A 21,638-nucleotide genomic window follows, 5' to 3' on the forward strand; every position below is an offset into this window, starting at 1 on the left:
CTGGCGACCAGTAACAGTGTGAAATAAATAAATAATTACAACAGCAAATTTGTGCCTTATCAATATTCTAATTGTATTCTGAATGTCACTTTTTATATATTGTAATGGATTATACTCCACTGTATACAGTATTGTATACAATACTGAGTACAGCATAATTAGTATTTAGCTATCAGTACTATTTCTAAGTATTCTGCACAACCCAGATTATGAAATGGCAATGTTTCTGCACAATATGATAGTTCCCAGATTCAGAAGTTGTAGAGGTTAATGGACGGCTGAATAGTACGAATGTTCTAGCTTTAACATATTTTTAAAAATTCAAGGGCACAAAAAACATGTGCGTATGGCTGTACATTCAAATCAAAATTATGTCTGGTCTTCTAGTCCATAGGGATGGGTTATACTTTAGCGAAAGTCCAATAGTCCAATTACAAAATCAGTACAAATACTTTTGAAAGTCTTGTGCACATATAAAGAAGAAATCCCACTGGGGCATGGACACTACAAGACCTCTGAAGGTTCCCTGTAGTATCTGGAACCAAGACGTTAGCAGCAGTTTCTTTAAGTCCTTTAAGTTGTCAGGTGGAGCCACCATGGATCGGAGTTGTTTTTACAGCTTGATCAGAACAGATTGAGATGTTGGAACACTTTGAACTCATTGTCGTGTTCCTCAAATCAATTCCCGAACAATGTTTGGCAAGAAGCATTATCCTGCTGAAAGAGGCCACTGCCATCTGGGAATACCATTGCCATGAAGGGGTGTACCTGGTCAGCAATGACGTTTAGGTGGGTAGCATGTGTCAAATCGATGTCTACATAAATGCCTGGACCCAAGGTTTCCCAACAAAACATCACCCAGGGCTTCACAATCCCTTCACCGGCTTGTTTTCTTCCTACAGTGCATCCTGGTACCATTACTTCCCCAGATAAACTGTGCGCATATACCAGGCTGCCCACGTGACGTTAAAGAAAATGGGACTCTTCCAATGCTTCAAGGCCCAGTGCTGACACTTGTGTGTCTATTATAGGAGTTTTTGATGATGGACACCATAGGTAGCAGTGTGCAATGCACTGTGTATTGGACATTCCCCCTGTAAACATTATTAAAGATTTATGTGACTTGTGGGCCTTTTGTTGTTGCAAACAGGAAAGCCTTTGTTGCCCTTATGCACTGATGAGCCTTGACCGCACAACACCCTTTCACTAATTCATAGTTTGTCCCTCCTTGGATTGCTGTTGGTAGGTACTCACCACTGACCAGGAGAGCAATTCACGCCTTGCTGTTTTAGAGATGTTTCATCCCAGTCATCTGGCCATAGCAATTTGGCCATTGTCAAAGTTGCTTAGGTCCTCACACCTGTCTGTTTCTCCTCCACCCAACAATCAACTAGAAGAAGCAACTCTTCCCTTACTGTCTAATACATCCCAGACCTTCACCTGCACCGTTGTTTTGAGATAATCACAGTTATTCACTTCATCTGTGAGTGGTTATACTGTACTGAGCTCATAGGTGGATACCTGCATAATATGTCTATGTTATTTGCTACAATCTTTTTTCCCCACCTTTTCCAGCATATATTTTAGAAAATACACCACACAACATTTTAATTAAAACAAGTATATTCAAAATACTGCTTATAGAATATCAATATTTTATGCATCGATTCTGAAAAGGATTCTCAAATTAGTGTCTGGAGCGCTGTTCCTACCTGTCCCTACTAGACTACCCAGCTACAAAAACCAGCATAGACCAGCATGTGTTGTGTTTTGGATACCGGTATAATGGTCAAGCAGGATTACCACACTGGGTGACCAGCTAAACCAGCAACAGGCCAGCATAAACCAGCTTAGACAGCACATAGTTCAAGCTAGTCTGTGCTGTTTATTCAGCAGGATATAAGTATTAACTTGTCATAAGAACAGTATGCTAACAAGTCTTAGACTTAAGTAAGCTCTGATCAAGACTTTCAGTTTCAAAGCACAGACTTCCACAGATGCAATTTTCCACATTTAATTTATTTATTCAAATGTACAAAATCACTTTCAGAATAAATGTGTTTAGGCTTCGTCATCAAGGCAATAAAGAATTTTCCATTCTTAGCCTCTATCAAAAACCACTGAGGCCTATTTCATCATATACTCTCAGTTATGTTCTAAAATCCAGCTCTACAATTTTGGTAATATTGTAACTAAAGTATTCTGAATATAATAAAACATCTCATAAAAAGTGCAGTACAATGTCTACAGTGCTTAAAGAAAGTTTAGACACCCCTTTAAAATGTTAAATGTAGATTCCCCCCCCTTTTTACAAAGTGTAATATGCAACCACGCGCTCCACGTCCCAGTCTAATTACGACAGTGACAATTCAAGTCAATTCATTTCCTTTGAATTGGACTTACTGGAAGTTGCGTCTACTTGTTACTGCAGGAAATGTTCAGAATTGCACACTCTTATTGATTCTGTTGTGACACACAACATTTGGCTCCTCTGATCAATAATCTTCCTTGTATAGCCATCTAGTTCTGAAGGCCAGCCTTCTCTGGATGCATAGATTCCTTCCACTTCTTCATAACTTCACTGCTTTATTTTGCAGAAAGCTCCTTGTCTGGTCTGCAGTTGAATGAATTCTGTACCAGACAGAATCACTACAGCTAAACACGGAGACTGACTATTTTAACAAGTCATTCAGAACAGGTTTGACCTGAGCTCTGACTATGTCTGTATAGGTCTACACGTTCACTCAAGGTCATGTGGTGACGTTTTTCATGAAGTTGAAAGGAATTATCCAGTGTTTTTCAACCTAATATATATCTGTTCGTCTCTATAGTATTTCCAGACACAGAAATGGAAAACCTGCCGACTTAAAACTCACATGTAACAGAAGTCAATTGGTCAGTCGCTGAATTCCGATGGCAAACATTCTTGTAGGGGTTCCCACGTCTTTGAATGAGGAGATACAAATCGGAACTGAAAGTTTGTAAGTAACAAATATGTTTCAAAAACATATTTGAAGCCATGGGCAAAATCTGACAAAAATCGCATAAATAGTTTGTACTGTTCAACTCAAATAACGCAAGGAAGCAGTTTTTCTTGCTTGTGGGTTTTTCTGAGTTTTGAGTCAACAGATTTTCTGTTCTTTTCTAAATCCAGGGAAATGCTTCAAAATCATTATCCATGCTAACAGGCCATATGCAACAGATACCACGCAGAGAGTCGGTTGAAAAATGCTGGAATATTCCTTCAAAGCTAATCTCCAAACTGCATAAATGCAGATAATATTTCGATACATTACAATGTTAGCAGTTGGCATGTACACTGTAATGGAAAAACAGCCTGTTTAAATGTCCGTTTTATGCTGTAATGCTGTAAAACTACACAATGTTAAAGGGTGCCAAGACTTTCTATAAACCCTGTATTTACAATACAATCGTTTTTCTTGTTAATTCACCTTAGCAAGTCTATACATTAAAATACAGCATCATTCATGGCCTCCACTGATGAATGGATTGGAGATCCAACTTGATGAGGACAACTGCATGTACATTCCAACACTTAAATGCTTAAAAAAATCTAATTTCACTGAAAAAAAATATCAGAGAAGGCACTAATTGTGGCAATCTTTGCGGCTGACATTGAGCGTCCCACTTACAGATATTGCTTTGCAATAAATTGGAGGACATCTACCCAGTCATGCTTATTGTCTTTCCATATAGAAAAATGATCGCAGTAACATATGTAATCATTTCTAATAGAAGGAAAACATGGACAAAAGGGAATCTTTGCTGAAAAACTCAATATTGGACCATATTTTGCTAAGCGGGAAAAACCTCAGGGCTTTATGTCTAGATAGGACTGCTTATGCATCATTAAACAACAGAACAGTTATGAAATACATACATCTGCATTAAAAACACTTTCTCTTTGGTTGGTGTGGACAATGTATTTCTGTGTAAATGACTGAACTTAAAAGCAACGTCAACAAACCAGTCAATCGAGTCGATAGCCTATGAGACTATTGCTTGGATGCCGTAAGCAACCATTTACAATAATACAAAAACTGGTCTTTTCTCCAAACATCTGGATAAAATGTTTATATATTTTTATAAAAATAGCTTTTTGAAATCTCAGCTGATTATCCTGCATATTGAAATTGTACAGATACATGTGTTCAAAAGTTGCCATGGAAACATGTGACTTAAATTTACAGTGATTTCACCGATATATGAGTGCTTTGAAACATCAATAAAAACAAAAAAAAATTCTCTATAAAAACTTTATAGGGAAAAAAAAAAAAAAAAGAGAGATTTAAGATTTTCATCCACAACCTTCATTAGCTGAGAGGACGCTGCAGTCTCAAAGAAATGCACACAAATTTCTCTGGATTACACATTCACCACTTTGGTGGTTGTACATGTGCTGGTCTGTGTCAATCTTATTTGGTTAGATTCTAACCATCAAACACAGTAATCTTAAAAAAAAAATACTCAACGGAGTATCTTACAGTATGGATGCGCTCCAGAAATCGCAGGCCATTGCTGGGGTTTCTAAAGGAACGGCACCAAATTCATTCTCAAGAAGTGGCACCACATTCAATGGTTTAGAAGAGGGGGGGTTGGACATATTAAAACCATTATTTAAAAAAAAAAAAAAAATACTTTTTCCGTTGGAAAGTATTCACCTACACTCAACTGCCAGAATGCATATTTTCCACTAAGTTCAGCCCTATTCTGCCCCAAAAACTGCTCCTTAAAAGAACTAGATTTTCTAACACTAAAGCACAGCTCTAAACCATCACCTCATACTCTGTCCAGGGATTAGAAACTCTACAAAGAGTGCAAATGAAAAACATTGGAGTTAAATAAGCTTCATGAAATGTACTGTTGCACTGAAATAGTGATAACTGCCATGTGAATGAAATACATGATGCCAACATATTTTTTCCCCACAGATACTTCTGGCTTCAACTGGCTTCTAATTAAATAAGATGCACTTATTAGCCTGAACATCACAATAATTACCATATCTTTTATCAGGATTTCAAATATTATTACAATATTGTATTGGGGAATAATACTGCATGTATAAGGCAAACATACCTGTAGAGTTCTAAATGTTATTTTTAAATAGCAATCTTGATGTGGTTATACATTGTGGGATTTATCTTTACAAATCATGCAACTTTGCATAATTTCCCACCATTTAATTTATGGATTAGACCAGGTTTTACCAATGACATGGTATTTTAATAGTCCATAACACTTAATCAGTTAAATGCAATGCATCACTTTTTCAGTGCAGTTAAGTCTGATAGATTTATGACTAGATCAATCATTTTCTTAGTAAACTTTCCTGTAGCCCCCTACAGGCTAGATTCCTTTGGAGGTAAACTGAATTATGCTGCATTCAGGTGCTCATTGGAACCACACATTCACTGCCCTAATGCTAAGGATGTAACCTTGTCATCTAGGTCTTCATCTCACCTCACACCTCACTGTCTGGCTTCCTTATCATTAAACTCTAGCCATGTATTTTTTTTTAGAATATTTGTAAAGTTTGCTCTTTTAGGATGTTAATAAAGTTTTTTATTCTGTTCCAGTTATCAACTGGAGAGGGAGCTTGGCAAAAAAAGAGAGTTTCTATTCAGAACTAATCAAAATTAGAAATATGTTGCTTCTAATCCCTGATTGTATCAATTGCTGTGTAATTTCCAACAGTGAGAGATCCAACCCCTCACCAATTATCTCTAAGAATGTGGGGCGTGTAATGTAAACAATCTGTGGCCTCCCACCACTGCAGTCTGATTCTGTGATGTGTTTGCATACCACAGGCCTTCAACAGCAGCCAAAATGCCAAAGTGTAACATGGCATGCAAGGGGCTTGTGTGTATGGGCAGAGCGGTCTGAGATACGCAGCTCCCTGTTGAGGGGCTAGTTTGTTCTGGGTGGGCTGGAGAGGTTTTGGCAGGTTCCCCTGGACCCTGGAAGGCAGAGTGGTGATTGTCAGTGGGTCAGTTTAACTGGCCCCAGCCCTTCTGGACCTCCGGCACATTCAGAAGCCGCCCTGGACGAAAGGATGGCTGAGAAGCACCTCAGCGGTGGGCCGCCACTTCTCCTCCACAAACACCTGCCGCACGAAGTCCCTGCAGGCATCAGACACGCCCTCCGGCAGGTTGGGCTTGGTGGGCTGGGTGGCAATTTTAAAAATAGCCGCCATGGCTTCATATTCAGCCCAAGGGGGCTTCTGTGTGAGCATCTCCACAACCGTGCAGGCCACGCTCCTGAGAGAGAGAGAGGCATGATAGTATTATTTCAAGTTTCATATTCTGAAACTTTCCCAAAATCCCCTTTAACTCATTAACATCTGCCCCTAGAGTAGGTGATGAGTAACTGTTTTTTACCAGACATCAGCTTTGCGGCCGTATCCTTCTCCGTTGATGACTTCTGGGCTCATCCAGTAGGGGGTGCCAGTCACTGATTTTATGCCAGTGCCTGACATGCAGATGGTTTGAATACGCTTGCTGGCTCCAAAGTCTCCCAGCTTCACGTTTCCGGAGGAGTCCCTCAGTATGTTTGCTCCTGCAAGGAGACACGTGGAGATCCAGTTACACTTGCCCATACTCACATGTATGTCTGACCAGCCTGACAACTGCACAAAATGATAAGTTGGGATATAAGCTGCACAGCTTGAGACATGCTGGCCTCTTCCCACGCCTCCAGCCGGAATGATTTTTCCGTTGGAGAAGCCCCCATACTGCAGGGTTGCCTGTGAGATCTGTGCTTGTTTGAGCAGTGACTAATTCACACCAGCCACAAAATCTCCACACCCTGAACGTCTCACTGAACTGTTAACAGAAATGTGAAGAGAGACAGAGCGAGCGATAGAGAAAAGAAAGAGAGAGAGAAGAGAGAGGATTAATAGCACAAGAGAGGAAGAAAAAAATGAGAGAGGCGGAGGGAGACAAGAGAAAGAGAGAGAGAGAGAGAGAGAAAGAGAGAGAAAGAGAGAAAAAGAAATATTCAGTTGATATTTTCGGAGAACTTCCAGTTACTTATTGGAATGTGAAAGGCTCAGTCGCTCACATAAATCAATTAAAAAGGTCTGAGGCTTATTTTGGCATGCGCGCTGCTCTGCTCCAGCCATATCACACCATGAGCAATGAGAGCCTGACACACAACGTAATGGAAGCAATGCGAAGATTGTCTGGTCATAAAATTTGATTTATGCGACGGTTTAGCCAATTCATGTAAAGATTTAAAATGCTGTGCATTCCTCTTTCCTGCTTCTTTTGGCTAGACCTAAAGGGAATACTGTTGTCTGATGCAAGAGAGAGCCAAACCAAAGATTTCGCCCCCAATATCGAACACAAAGCAGCAAGAAATTGCTTGATATGATTAGAATGTTACAAAGTTTCAGAGCTAAGCGTCCAGTTTAAAATGCTACACTAGTAAGCTGGACACTGCACGAGAACGGTGCCAAATGGATGAGAATTAGAATAATTTTTGTTTCGTCCTCCACGGTTTCAACTGCGTATTGCTACTATGAAAAGATTTTTAAACAAAGTTTATCTAGTTGCTATGACAGAACTTTGACAGATTTGTAAGTGAAGCTTGGGTAAGTCAACTGAAATATAGATTTTTTTTTTTTTGACCTTTTTTGGACATTTTTTCTGAAATGTGCCTCACAACTAATAAAAGGAACCAGTTATAATTTTCCACGAGCGTTCAGCAGACATTACCTTTAATGTCACGGTGTACGATCATATTGCTGTGGAGGTAAAAGACGCCCTGCAGGATCTGCCTGGTGTATCTGCGGGTCACCTTCTCAGTCAGAGCGCCGTACGCCTTTAGCTGGTCTTTTATAGAGCCCTGGACAGAAATACAAATACATTGAGCATATATGCATGCCAGAGGACTGTCCATCAACAAGGGCGGAGAGGCAGGAAACTCTGAACTGAGTACAGAATGGGGTTTATATATGCTATTAAAGGAACATTCCTCAAACCCCAATTAAAGCTTGGTATAAAATAACTGAGTTAGTGGTGCTATGAGGTTGTGGGATATAGCGTCAAGTCAATAACCATAGAAGTGAATTAGACTAAATGGAACCTTATCTACAGCATCTGTAGGCAGTTACTATGGACAATAATTTCCCTGTTCTTGCAAAAGAACATTAAAAAGCACTGAAACAGAATAATAGAACCCTTGGAATTACGTTATACACGTGTTTAGAGTCCACACCTTTTCTCTGCTTTTCACAACTAGGAAAATGTGTCAAAATGGTTGTCTCTGTTAACTGACAGTATGCTGGAGATCTGGCAAATTCCAAATGAAAAACCCTTCAGATGTATGATGCTTGTGGATGCATCTTAAATCAAGAAAAAATTTAATGTCTGCAGTTAAAATGGTGCAATACTGTAAATATGAATTGCTACAGTAACTCTTCTATATCAGACCTGCAAAGCAATGATAAGTCCAAAGCTAAAGCTCAGTGCAAGCAGTTCAGAGCATTTAACAATGAAAGAAAGCACTGCAGTAATTGATCACTACAAGACTAGCCAGGCAAAGACTGAGGGGATACACCTTCTTAATGTAAATGTAATATGAATGTAATTTGTCATATGAATGTAACATGTAATATGAATATAATACATTTGAATAATATAATTCCAAAAAGAAATCCAGATAAAATACAGAGTAACTGCAAGGCTAAAGCAATTCCCATGTAGTTACTATGTTATTTTAAGTGGTTTCTAGCATATTGGTATGTGCTAGCTGTGGTTTCCAATGTGGTTGCTAGGACGTTGCTATGGTATCCCAGATTGTAGCTACGGTATTGCTAGGTGGTTGCTAGGCAGTTGCTATGGTGTTATCAGGTAGTAGTTATAGTGCTGCTAGATGGTTGCTATGGTGTTCCAGGTGGTTCCTAGGCTCTTGCTATGGTATGGCAGGTAGCTGCTATGGTCTTGCCAGCTTTAATCAAAAAGTTGTATACAAGCACAGCTTATTATGAAAAATGTGGATTATATTAAGGGTGGAAAATACTTAAGTAGTTGTACTTAATTGTTACTGTAATTACGTTTTTTTGGAAGAACGGTACTTTACAGGAGATTTTTCCCTTGTTTAATGTCTCCCTTGTTAATCAATCAATTTCTTTCTTAATTTTTTTAAATATCCAAACAAATTCTTGGATAAAATGGTTTATTTGTAGAGAAACCTACTGTCCAGTGATGTTTACAGAAACATTTTATTTACTGTCCAAACCACCAGTGAATCTACAAATGTCTTTTATATGTATTGCTGATAATGGTAAGAGTAATACATCTGAGATTGAAAAAATATGGTTTTCCTTATGCATGTATCTCACTATCATGAATGGCTTTAAAAAAAATACAATTTAGGCCAAAAAGGAAGGCCAGGAAGCCGTTTCATATAATAGCTTTCTGTGAGAGAGCTTTTATAGGCATTAAACTCTTCAGACACCTGGTTCCTATCATCACTACTGTGTGTAATTGTGTGAGGGTATTTTCTGTAGTACAGAGCATATCAGACCACTCAAAATTCCTGCTTACGTTTTTGAAAAAACTATGAAATTCCCATTTAAATATAACCTCAACTCTACTGTGTACAAACACTCTTTGCTCCAGCAAAAAGTGAGCTGTAGTTTAAATTAACAAAACCTACTGTCGCCATTGTGACAGAACACAACTTCATCAGCAAATGGAGTGTGCCAAGAAGCGTCCTTCGTTTCTGTTTTTCATGCAGCTTCCATCTGTTTACCCGAATGAAACTGGAAGTGTTTTGAGGTATTGTCCAGACACAGAGCCTTTTCTATTCTCAAAATACAGCTCCCCTGCGGGTTCCTCACACACACACATACACTTGTGTGTGTGTTCTTCGACACTCTGACCCAAACGAGCTAACACAGGCTGCATTTCCTCAGCTTTCCTGTTTTCATCTCATGTGGTGGAAACAATGTCGCCTTAAGGCCCCTGTCCAGAAACACCTGTGACGCATGCTTGAGTCCTGCAGTTCACTCAACAGATCCACTGCTTCTTAACACCACAACACAACATGCAACAAGCATTCTAAGTACTTTCTAACTACTATTCAGAATGCCATGTACTTAAAGGAAAATTTCACCAACTTCAAAATGTAGCAAAGTCACTCAGAGTAGTTTGATGTGAAATGGTGCAATTTGCTCAAATTTCTGTATGCTGGTAGTGACAGGAATCAGGGGTCACAATGTCTACAACACAAATATAGCTATTTATATGCTTTCCACATGTCTTCTGAGTTTTTATATGTAAAGCTGATATTGGTAAATCGGAATAAATTACTTTTATTTGGTCCTATTTTGTATTATATTACTAATATTATATTATTATTAGTATTATTATTATTTTGCGAGTGTACATAATTAGCACTGTGCAAACTGCATGACTAAATCAGACTCAGACTGCATCACATTGTTAAGTAATATATTGCTTATGTGGTTTCTGCCATGAGAGTTCATTACTACACACACACACACACACCTTTAGAAAAATGTAATGATAACTATTGCTTTTCTTATTATTCTCTGCTCTGCTTCATATCAGCCTAATCCACTTCTTCAAGTGAAACCATTATGCACTCAGACTAATACTCTTCGCTTTGACACTTTTCCCCTCACCTCTATTACACTTCTCTAAACTCCATCCCTCTCCTCTCGTTTCCTCTTATCACTAAGCAGCAGCGTGGGAGATGGTGGACCTGATGGTAAAAGACCTTGGCTGGCGCTCTGGCCGACTCCGCATCTCTCTGCCAGAGACCTTGGTCAAATATAAACATTCCCCTTTTTTCCACACATGTGAGTAAGACACTTAAACCACAGCCTCAAAACAGCCATGTGGATATTAAAAGCAGGCTGAGTGAGGCCAGCACTTGTTAAAACTGTTATTTGCAAAGAAAATGAACCCATAAAACAAGGCTGTTGTGCTGACAAAGGCCACACTGACGTATCTGAGGAGGGGCAGCCACTTTTTGGCACAGTGCTCAGGGGCTTTTTTTTTTACTTGGTGGAATCCTCAGAAACTGAGATGCTTTTTGATCTTTTTTTTGTGTGACGTAAAAAGATTGTTTTAATTTGCTGAGCATATTGATTACATGCATAAGCAATACACTGAGTGCTGAAGAGTGAGGCAGATGGGGGAAAAAAATCCTCCATGTGGGCGAAATCTGTAATGATTCAAAGAAGGGGGAATGTAAACTCTACAAATGGCATGCAACGTTTTGCCACAATAAGAGCAATTCCACCAACAAGTTCTGCATAATCTAACCATTAAGATGTGAACAAAAGTAATTCAGAGTGAAAAGTAATTCAGAGTTTTCAGATTTACTCCTGCTTTACCCTTATTAGCATTACATATACTCCAAAGTACATGTGTGTCATTAAAATCGCTGTACTTGTTGTCTATAGACTCTGCAAGTACTGTAGTACTGGTCTTCACTGTTAAGTTTGGCAAGAAACAAAAAAGCTTTAGATCTTGAAACAAAAAAATAGTCCAATAAGGATTACGACGAGACTGTGAACGACTGTGAACATGAGTTTTTGTGAACATGAATTAGAAGCTGCACTTATATATTATATTTTATTGTATTGCACTGTGTATTGTAGTTTATTGTATTGTATTGCATTGCATTGTATTGAATGGAACAGAGTTCTGTATTCAACTCTGTTCCTTTTTCTCTTGGTATCTACAGTGACTTTTTGCCTCTAGCAGTATCTGAGCTCAGGACTGTCTTTTTCTCTAAGCTATTGGTAACTAGCAAAGATACTTCCTCTAGATAGACAAAGCACTTCTTGTAAGTTGCTCTTAATAAGAGCATCTGCTAAATGCTGTAAATGTAAATGCTGTAACAACCAGCTCTATGCCATGACTCTTTACTGAAAGAGTCACTGTAAAACTCATACATACAAGTTCAAATATATTGTTGATGTCTGAGCTTCAAATAAACACACTACTAGAAATCCCACTGAGGTGCTACTAGAAGTAACTTAATTGTAGGTGCTTTCCTTTTCTTTTTGACATTCATGAGCCCAATAGAACGCCTAGCTCTACTAGTCCTGGTTGGCCAGTGATATTCAGTTCATACACACCCCTGGCATGAACTCCACAAAGATAGAGAGCTTTCTCTGCGCGGGGTCCCGCAGGCAGCCATAGTACTGAACGATGCGCTCGTGCCGGAGATTCTTCAGCAGCTGAATCTCACACTCAAGTGCATTCACCTCCTACAGTAAAAGTGAGAGAGAAGAAGGAGAAAGAGAGAGACATGAGGTAAAAGCAAAAAAAAAATTAAAAATCACCAAATGTAGTTGATCAGCTACGTTATGTTTGGTGTCCAAAGTTTTCTTCATTAGTTTAGTTCTGACACTACATGCCTAATATAGCTAAGTAATGGAAGCTTATTGATGCTGTCGGAACAAAACCTTGTATCTTCAAAATGGTAACTTTACAGGAGAAGGAAAAAAACCTACTCTACTTTTAATGCAGGTCAACAGAACCAGAATTTTTTGCAAAGTACAATTTGGCCATTTCTGTTGGTCCAATCTTCATGAAATTCACAGTCAAAATACCTACTCTATTTGTCTGTGATTTCGTAGACTGGGCATTTCTATTACCTGTCAGCAACAGCCTTATAGCTTTAGTACAATATCATACCATAAGAAGCTACTTTTGGAAACTAAACAAGTCTTGGCCAATTGTCTATCTTTGGGAGAAGATGGATTTTTGCTTTAATGAACTGAATTCTATGTTAACTGTGACTGAACAGATGCTTTATTTTTTTTACCTTGCTGGTCTCCTGGCAGTCGGGGTCAAAGGGCACCTGTTTGACAGCCAGTTCCCGACCCGTATCGGCATCGTAGCAGAGGTAAACCTCCCCAAAAGCACCGCGGCCAAGCAGTTTCCCCTGACGCCAGTTTACCGGCGCCCGGGGGGCTACACGCAGACAGACCACAGAGACGTCAACAGCAGTATTTCTTACACAGACTCGCAGACTACAAACCACAACTGGGTTTACAGCTTAATCTCATTTAGACACACACATTCAAACTGATTTATGTTCATCTACATGGAAACAGACTTGCTGACACTGAATTATCCACCACTCTCTTATCCTGTATTCCTAGATCATCTAAATAGAATACCTCTGAATCAAAGAAGCCTTTGTATTATTATCATTATTATTCATTTATCAATCTCTGGTCCAGCCATGGGCACAATCCACACTTCTTTCTCTCAGTTTCTTTCACTGACAGTTGCAGTATTATTCATTTCTAATTGCATGCAGAGACATTATTTAAATGAGCAGTATAATATCTTTCAAATTTTAACGTTTCAATGTGATTTGAGGCCAAATTAACGTGTGCGTACTGGCAAATATCAGCGCTTTACAGATCCCTTGTTCCTGTTATGATTAGATGAACTTAATCAAGACTCAATCAAATTACTACTAGATTTACATCTAAAAGCCTGATATGATATTTTTAAAAACTGCATACTTGATATAGTGCGGTGAAATATTTTTCACATGAGACACACTAGACAAGAATTTCACATGTAAACATATTCTACTTTTTCATTTTAGGGCAATGAAGTCCAACTGATCATGGTAGACATCTGAACTATCACCTTATTCCTCATCTCAAAATATCCCTGAATTATGACTATTATAGTATTATAGCCTACATTAAACTGATAGAAATAAAATATTAAATGTCTGAAATACTTTTAGTGAAACCATGCAAAACTCTGTCTGTGTTTTTATCACTTTTATCCACTTGCTGGAATCAGCCTCAGTTCCTGCTAATCTGTGCAGAGGTAAGAAAACAGAGGAAAAGTGGAGATGTTTGAACCTCAGCCCACAACTGGTCTAAAGAGCCAAAACAAACTGCATTGTTTAATTCAATGGTCCGATTCAACATTTTATATCACACAGCTTTGACTTTTTTCTATAATAGAAGGCATGTCCTCTCCTTTGAGAGGATCTGTTTCGGTTGTGGACAGACATCACTTCTGCCATTTTTGCCATGCTCTGGGCAGGTTCAGTTTACATGTTCAATCTATGGTGCGAGCCTTTTTTTTATTTTGTTGAGCTACAGTCATGTTCAGACAGAATTTTGTTGGCCACAGTGGAGTTCACACAGAACATTGTTTTAAGCTACAGCCAGGTTCAGAGTGAAGTTTGTCGGGTCACATTGGAGTTCAGAGAGAATTTGGTCTGGCTGCAGTCAGTCTCAGACAGAATTCAGTTGGGCTATAGTCAGATTCAGACAGAAGTTTGTCTGTCTGTTGACAGGCTACAGTCGGGTTCAGAGAGAATTGTGTCAGGCTACAGTCAGGATCAGACAGAATTTTGTCAGGCTACAGTCGGGATCAGACAGAATTTTGTCAGGCTACAGTCGGGATCCGACAGAATTTTGTCAGGCTACAGTCGGGATCCGACAGAATTTTGTCAGGCTACAGTCGGGATCCGACAGAATTTTGTCAGGCTACAGTCGGGATCCGACAGAATTCTGTCAGGCTACAGTCGGATTCAGAGAGAATTTTGTCAGGCAACAGTCGGATTCAGAGAGAATTTTGTCAGGCTATGGTCAGATTCAGAGAATTTTGACAGGCTACAGACGGATTCAGACAGAATTTTGTCAGGCTACAGTCGGATTCAGAGAGAAGTTTGAGAGGTTACAGATAGATTCAGACAGAATTTTGGCAGGCTACAGTCAGATTCTGTTTGAATTTTGTCAGGCAACATTCGGATTCAGAGAGAATTCTATCAGGCTACAGTCCGATTCTGTTTTAAATTTGTCAGGCTACATTCAGATTCAGAGAGAATTCTATCAGGCTACAGTCGGATTCTGTTTGAATTTTGTCAGGCTACATTCAGATTCAGAGAGAATTCTATCAGGCTACAGTCCGATTTAGATCAGACAAAATTTTGTTGGCGGCAGTCGGATTCTACAAGCTACAGCAGGTTTAGACAGAATGTTGTTGGCTTACAGTCAGTTAGGTTGGGTTAAAGCTCTAGTGTATTGTGTGTACATATACTCACACTTAGCAGCACTGCGCTGACTACTCTTTTCGGTCCAACTGATGGAGTGCATGTCTGCACTGTACTGCAGCGTGCTCTCTCCGTTATAGCTCCGTGTGCGGCTGGATGGAACCAGCTGGAAAAGATTCTCCTGAGGCATGAAGCTGCGGGGAAATGTCCTCCGACCTGCAGACATACACAGAGGGGTACAAACCGAGAGTTAATAAACATACCATGTTTAGGCTGAGCTAACACTTTTGCCCAAAGACAGAAGAACGCTTACAGGATTTTTGGTGCTTGGTGTACAGCATTGGTGGACGACACCAATTGTAACAACGAAGCATACATTTCCACATTTCTACCAGCCATAAATAATTTCCACTGGGAATGCTAGCAGGTAAACAGATACTTGCACTGGGAATTCCACCAGTCAAACCCATGCTTTTCCTTTGGGAATTCTACCAGCCAAACACATATTTCCACTGGGAATTCTACCAGCCAAACATGTATTTCCTTGGAAATTCAACCAGACAAACATATATTTCCTGATATTTGGAATGAGCCCGGATTCCTGAGCATTCATAATAACATCTTATGGACAACACGTGGTGATTTGTGAACTAGACCTACAGTAGCCGATGGCTGAAGGTGGAAAATGGTGACAATAGTTGACTCTACTATAATGTAAATTCTTAACTTTACCACCAGGTTTTGCACAGGAGTGGCATATATTACTATTCCGCCACAGCACACATACATATCGTCCCTGTCACGACAAAACCTTATATGCATTTGTGTTATGTTTAAAATGACTTAAATGAAATCCTGTTCAATTACACAAGTTACACAAGTTTTTTTTCCTCCTGTAAAGAGTTTGTTTTGACACCAACGATATGCTGTACAATAGCTGTAAGCAAACACTTTAACTTTATTTTTCTCTCCTGACAATTTGTGAGTTTTTAGAGCTGTCGTTTTCCTTCCTGTCCCTGGACACATTCTCTCTCTTTCTCTCTCTCTCTCTCTCTTTCTCTCTCCCTCTCTCTCAGTTTCCCTTGTCTCCTAGACAGGAAGCAGCCCTGAGTCTGCTGTTTTGATACAGTCAGTGTGTGTACCCTCTCTGGGGAAACACAAATCACTCACACACACACACACACATACACACACACACACACACACAGCAGTGTTTAGATACACAAGCTGTGCTCCTCTCAGGGGAAATGGACATCTCTGCTAGCCAAGGTTATACACTGAGAGCACACAACATACACTTGCCCCACATTGAGAAGTGATGGTCTTCAGCCATGGAATATATATAGTCAGGTGTATCACACACACACACACACACACACACACACACACACGGACCACTTATGCAGCAAAAACCAGCAAGTGATGCAGATGCCATAGAAATATGATACTTTTAATTAATATAATTTAAAATCCCTGTTATCAGATTAAGTAGGACACTGTTGTCAAAATTGTAATTCTATGTTGAACTGCACTGAGCAGTGAATGGGGAGGAGTGAGCACCCCTGCTGTGAAAACGACTCACCTCCCCACAAAGAGACAAAGAGGGGAAAATGACAACTGGAGCTTTCTTCATATCAAACAAGCAAGTGCAAATGGCAGAATAAAAAACAGCATTTAAACACTGAAAATAGTAGCCAGCTTGCTCAACTATGACAATGTAAATCCAGTTAATTAATCAATTTCTAAATGTATCCCATCAGCACTACTGAGGAAAATATATAGGTTGAACTACTGAAGGGCCTCCAATACAGGTGGTATGCACATTTTTATGGCTATTGTGAAAAAGGGCTAAAGAAATGGCTCAGCAAAACATGCTGCAGCTTATAATGAATAAAAGACAGTAGCCACCAATTAGCATGAGGTCATTCACCTAATGAGGACTGGTTGCTAACATTTGTATTTTGGACTGAACTATTTACGAGCTTAGATCAGAGCCTCAAGCTGCATTTAATGACAGTCTGTCTGTGTCCTGCCCTACCTGTTGTGAAAGCAAAAAAAAGCAGCAGGACATGGTTGAGAAATTCAACCAACAGTTTCACATTATTGCACAATGACCGCCTGTGCAATTTCCAGTAGTCACTTAAAGCAGCTGCAAAGCAAATGTGTATTATTCACTGATATTCATTTGATCACAAGCTGCACTTGATCACATGCAGGAGTATCACTCCTAATGTAGTAATGCTGTTATGACCAACAGCATGGGCCCAACTCCATTCAGCTTCAAAAAGCACAGAAAATTTCACAGCTATTTATCACAGTCATTCAACCCTCAGTATTAACAGTGTGATTAATACATTGTTTTAATAAAGGCAACATACCGTCACCATAGTCCTTGCTGCGGTTGGATATGTGGAATTGCCTGGGAAAGGTCCCGTGCTTCCCATGGCGGCCTGCAGGGGAAGCAGTGAGAATTGCAGCTCAGTAGACATGACAGGAAAGCTCAATTAGCTTGTTATTATTATGAGTTGATAAGCTTTTAACATGAACAACTTGAAGGAGATTGAGTTGTTATCAGACCAAGGTTCTATTACACCAAGTATGCATATAGTACAGGAACAGTTTCTCCTTTACCCCAAAAAAGGGATGGGCAAAATGGCAAATCTTGATACACGATATCGCTGTTGTGTAAAACCTTGTATCTCCAAAATGGTAACTTTACAGGAGAAGGAAAACATACTTTACTTTTAATTTAAGTCATTAGAATCAGACATCTTTCCAAGTGATTTTGGGGTGTTTCTTTTGGTCCATTCACCATGAAATTTACACAGAATGTAAAGGGAGACAGGTTTTTTCAAATTATGTCAAAAACTGAAAACTGACAAAAATGGAAACAAGGTTTTCTTGTATATGAATGTATGTTGACCACCATATCCCAAAACACAGTCAATCAGCCAAGGCATGTGTGGTGTATTTAATTTTGCATCAGCTATATGGCTATTGTAGCTAACATGTAATAGAAGCTAATAGGAATCCCAGGTGGTTGCCTAAGGTGTTGCTAGGCTATTGCTATGGTATCCCAGATGGTTGCTAAGGTGTTGCAAGGCTGTTGCTGTAGAATCCCATGTGGTTACTAAGGTGTTGCTAGGGATCCCAGGTGGTCGCTAAGGTGCTGCTAGGCTGTTGCTATGGCATCCCAAATGGTTACTAAGGTGTTGCTAGGCTATTGCTAAGTTACACCCAAAGGTTGAGAAGATGTTGCTAGGCCGTTGCTGTGGTAACCAAGATGGTTGCGAAGATGCTCCTAGGTATTTAAGTTATCCCCAGAAGTTGCTAATGTGTTCCTAGGCTGTTGCTATGAAATCCCAGATGGTTGCTAAGGCATTAGAAAGTCAAGTTAATTCTGCTGCATTCAACTGGAACTCAGAATCATCTACTTCCTACATAAAAGTGTTCATATAACGTTAGCTGTTTAAGGTCAGGTCACTGTTTGGCTGCTGTGTTTGTTTAAAAAGCCATTAGTAGCGCTGATATTGCTCTTATCATGATGCTAATATATTTGCGGGGAGATTTTATTGCTTTTTAGCTACACTAAAGAAGCAAACTTTTGAAACCAAACATGTTCTTGCAGATCGACTACATTTGGAGTCAGAGGGGGAAACTGCACAGGTTTGATTTCTTACAAAACTACTCCTTTAAGCTCTGCAAGAAGAGAATTCAATCACTCTCTAAAACTTGGCACCAGTAAGGCATGAGAAGGGGGACATAGAGAGACAGATAAAGTGAGAGAAGAAGAGAGAGGAGTCAGAAATATGTGCGCAAGCGGAGGTGGTGGAGCCAGACCGGCTCTGACAGCGCCGCTCTCTTTAGAATGAGCTCTGGGTTCGGAGGCCACATGCAATTGGAAGCAGCTGCAGTGTGTGTGTGTGTCTGTGTGATCACCACTGCAGCGTGTGTTTTCAGCTCCGTCTCCCGGGGTGACCTGCTGATTTTCTCTTTAGAAACAGAGAACGGAGAGGAAAAATCTACTCATAAGGCCAAGTAAACAAATCAGCCGCCGCTATGGAGATACTCTCCACAGCCAGGATCACTGAAACAGAGAGCCTGTGTGCGTGTATGACAGCATGTAGTCTCCTCAACATAAGAGCATGTGGTTGATTGTTTGAATTTATTCACCCCTGAATGGGAGAATTTTTTTTTTTTTTTTTTTATTTAGTTTTTTTTATTGTGAACTACAGAGTTACCTAGCACAGACAGACAAAAGCATGTATGTATGTGTGTGTACACTGTTAGAAATAAAGGTTCTGTGCAGGTATATTTTTCTTACATCAAGGTACAAACAATGTAAATGTTCCCTCAAATATACAACAGTGGTTTTGAGGTCCAGTTGTGTACCTTAGATAGTTTTTTAAAGTGGAAAACTACATATTTGTACCTTTTCATAACCTAATGTTTTAAAACAGAACAATACAATGAAAAGCCTGGAAGTGAGACAGGGTGTGTGGAATCAGTACCACTAAGAAAATATCATTTCAGTGGATTATGGTACAGTTATGTTTCCAGACAAAAGGTACTGAGATGTACCCTTGAGGGTACCACCCCAGTGACAAGAGGGCTACTGCCCCAGTGACAGTTTACTACCTTTATTTCTGAGAGTGTATATGTATGTATGTATGTATGTATGTATGTATAAGTGTATATACACTTATGTATATATGAGTGTGTGTGTGTGTGTGTGTGTGTGTGTGTGTGTGTGTGTGTGTGTGTGTGTGTGTGTGTGTTCCTTCACAGATGGGCCTCTCTCTGTTTGAGAGGATTACTATCTCATTATCAAACAGGCCTATTTTATTTGTTTGTTGTTCAAGAGGAAAAACAGCAGCAGGAGGACAAAAGAGAGTGAGAGAGAGAGAGAGAGAGAGAGAGAGAGAGAGAGAGAGACAGAGAGGTAGAGAGAAAGAAAGAGAGAGACCAACAGAGTGAGAGAGAGAGAGATAGAGACAGAGAGAGACAGAAAGTCTGCTCTCCTCCAGTCACTCTGTGTGCTCTCAAGAGTACATCAGAAGTGTACTGAGCAGAGAAAAATTCCCCCCTTCTCTCTGCCAAAACACTCAGCGGTGTAAACGCCTCTTGAAGTGAGCCCCATTTCAGCCTACACGTTTTCTAATAACAAAAGTGTCAATCCTGACTCGTCCCACACTTCTCTGCTCTAGATCAGCCATAGAGCACCCACGGTTAGAGCAGCGTCTGTTTGTTTTCATACATTTTTTAGGACAAAAAAAATGGTCTAACTTTGTATGAGAGCAAAAAAGAGCTAATGTGCAAAATGAGACAAAAGCTCCTGCCTTGTGAATGCTCATTACGTGCGCACACACACACACACACACGGGGGTGAGTCTGGTTCCATTGCCTTACATTAAAAGTAAAGTAGGTTTTTTTCCTTCTCCTGTAAAGTTATCATTTTGGAGATATGAGGTTTTGTTCCGACAGCAGCAATATATATACGTACAAACACCCACATATTAACATCAGCAATACAAACAATGATAAAAACTTATACAATATAGATTTACATATTACAAACAATTTACCAAAATATACAATTCCAATGAAGTTGGGATGTTGTGTAAAACATAAATAAAAACAAATGCAAATCCTTTTCAACCTATATTCAATTGAATACACTACAAAGACAAGATATTTAATGTTCAAACGGATAAACTTTATTGTTTTTTGCAAATATTCACTCATTTTAAATTTGATGCCTGCAACACGTCTGCCTGCAGTCCAGACCTATCTCCCATAGAAAATAGAAAACGCAAAATACGACAACGGAGACCCCTGGCTGTTGAAGAACTGAAGTTGTACATCAAGCAAGAATGGGAAAGAATTCCACCTACAAAGCTTCAACAATTAAAGTCCTCAGTTCCCAAACGCTTATTGAGTGTTGTTAAAAGGAAAAGTGATGTAAAACAGTGGTAAACATGCCCCTGTGCCAACTTCTTTGGAACGTGTTACAGGTATCAAATTCAAAAGGATTTGCAAAAAACAATAAAGTGTATCTGTTTGAACATTAAATATATTGTCTTTGTAGTGTATTTAATTGAATATAGGTCGAAAAGGTTTTGCAAATCATTGTATTCTGTTTTTATTTATGTTTTACACAATGTCCCAACTTCATTGGAATTAGGTTTGCACAACCACATTTTCAATGGGAGACAGGTCTGGACTGCAGGTAGGCAGTACCTGCAGTCTTTTACTACGAAGCCACGCTGTTGTAATACGTGCAGAATGTGGCTTGGCATCATCTTGTTGAAATAAGCAGGGACGTCCCTGAAAAAGACGTTGCTTGGATGGCAGCATATGTTGCTCCAAAACCTGTATGTACCTTTCAGCATTAATGGTGCCTTCACAGATGTGCAAGTTACCCATGCCATGGGCTCTAACACACCCCCATACCATCAGAGATGCTGGCTTTTGAACTTTGCGCTGATAAGAATCTGGACAGTCCTTTTCCTCTTTGGCCCTGAGGACATGACGTCCATGATTTCCAAAAACCATTTGAAATGTGGACTCGTCAGACCACAGGACACTTTTCCACT

At 39.6% G+C, this 21,638-nt stretch overlaps 1 protein-coding gene across 2 annotated transcripts in view; it reads right to left on the bottom strand.

Moving 5' to 3' along the window:
• Positions 1 to 2,000: 2,000 nt before the first annotated feature.
• map3k22 (mitogen-activated protein kinase kinase kinase 22) overlaps positions 2,001 to 21,638 on the bottom strand; it is an 86,924-nt gene continuing 67,286 nt past the window's right edge. Inside the window, exons 12-18 of one of the 2 annotated variants that reach the window (XM_017717667.2) lie at positions 17,421 to 17,492; positions 15,094 to 15,258; positions 12,835 to 12,983; positions 12,143 to 12,274; positions 7,740 to 7,869; positions 6,402 to 6,579; positions 2,001 to 6,281 (exon numbers count right to left, since the gene is read on the bottom strand). In XM_017717667.2, coding sequence (XP_017573156.1) covers positions 6,053 to 6,281; positions 6,402 to 6,579; positions 7,740 to 7,869; positions 12,143 to 12,274; positions 12,835 to 12,983; positions 15,094 to 15,258; positions 17,421 to 17,492 — 1,055 coding nt within the window. In that variant the 3' untranslated portion in view covers positions 2,001 to 6,052. The other variant, XM_017717676.2, reaches the window with a different exon arrangement.

Source organism: Pygocentrus nattereri, chromosome 24 (genome assembly GCF_015220715.1).
Source record: "Pygocentrus nattereri isolate fPygNat1 chromosome 24, fPygNat1.pri, whole genome shotgun sequence".
NCBI lineage: Eukaryota > Metazoa > Chordata > Actinopteri > Characiformes > Serrasalmidae > Pygocentrus > Pygocentrus nattereri.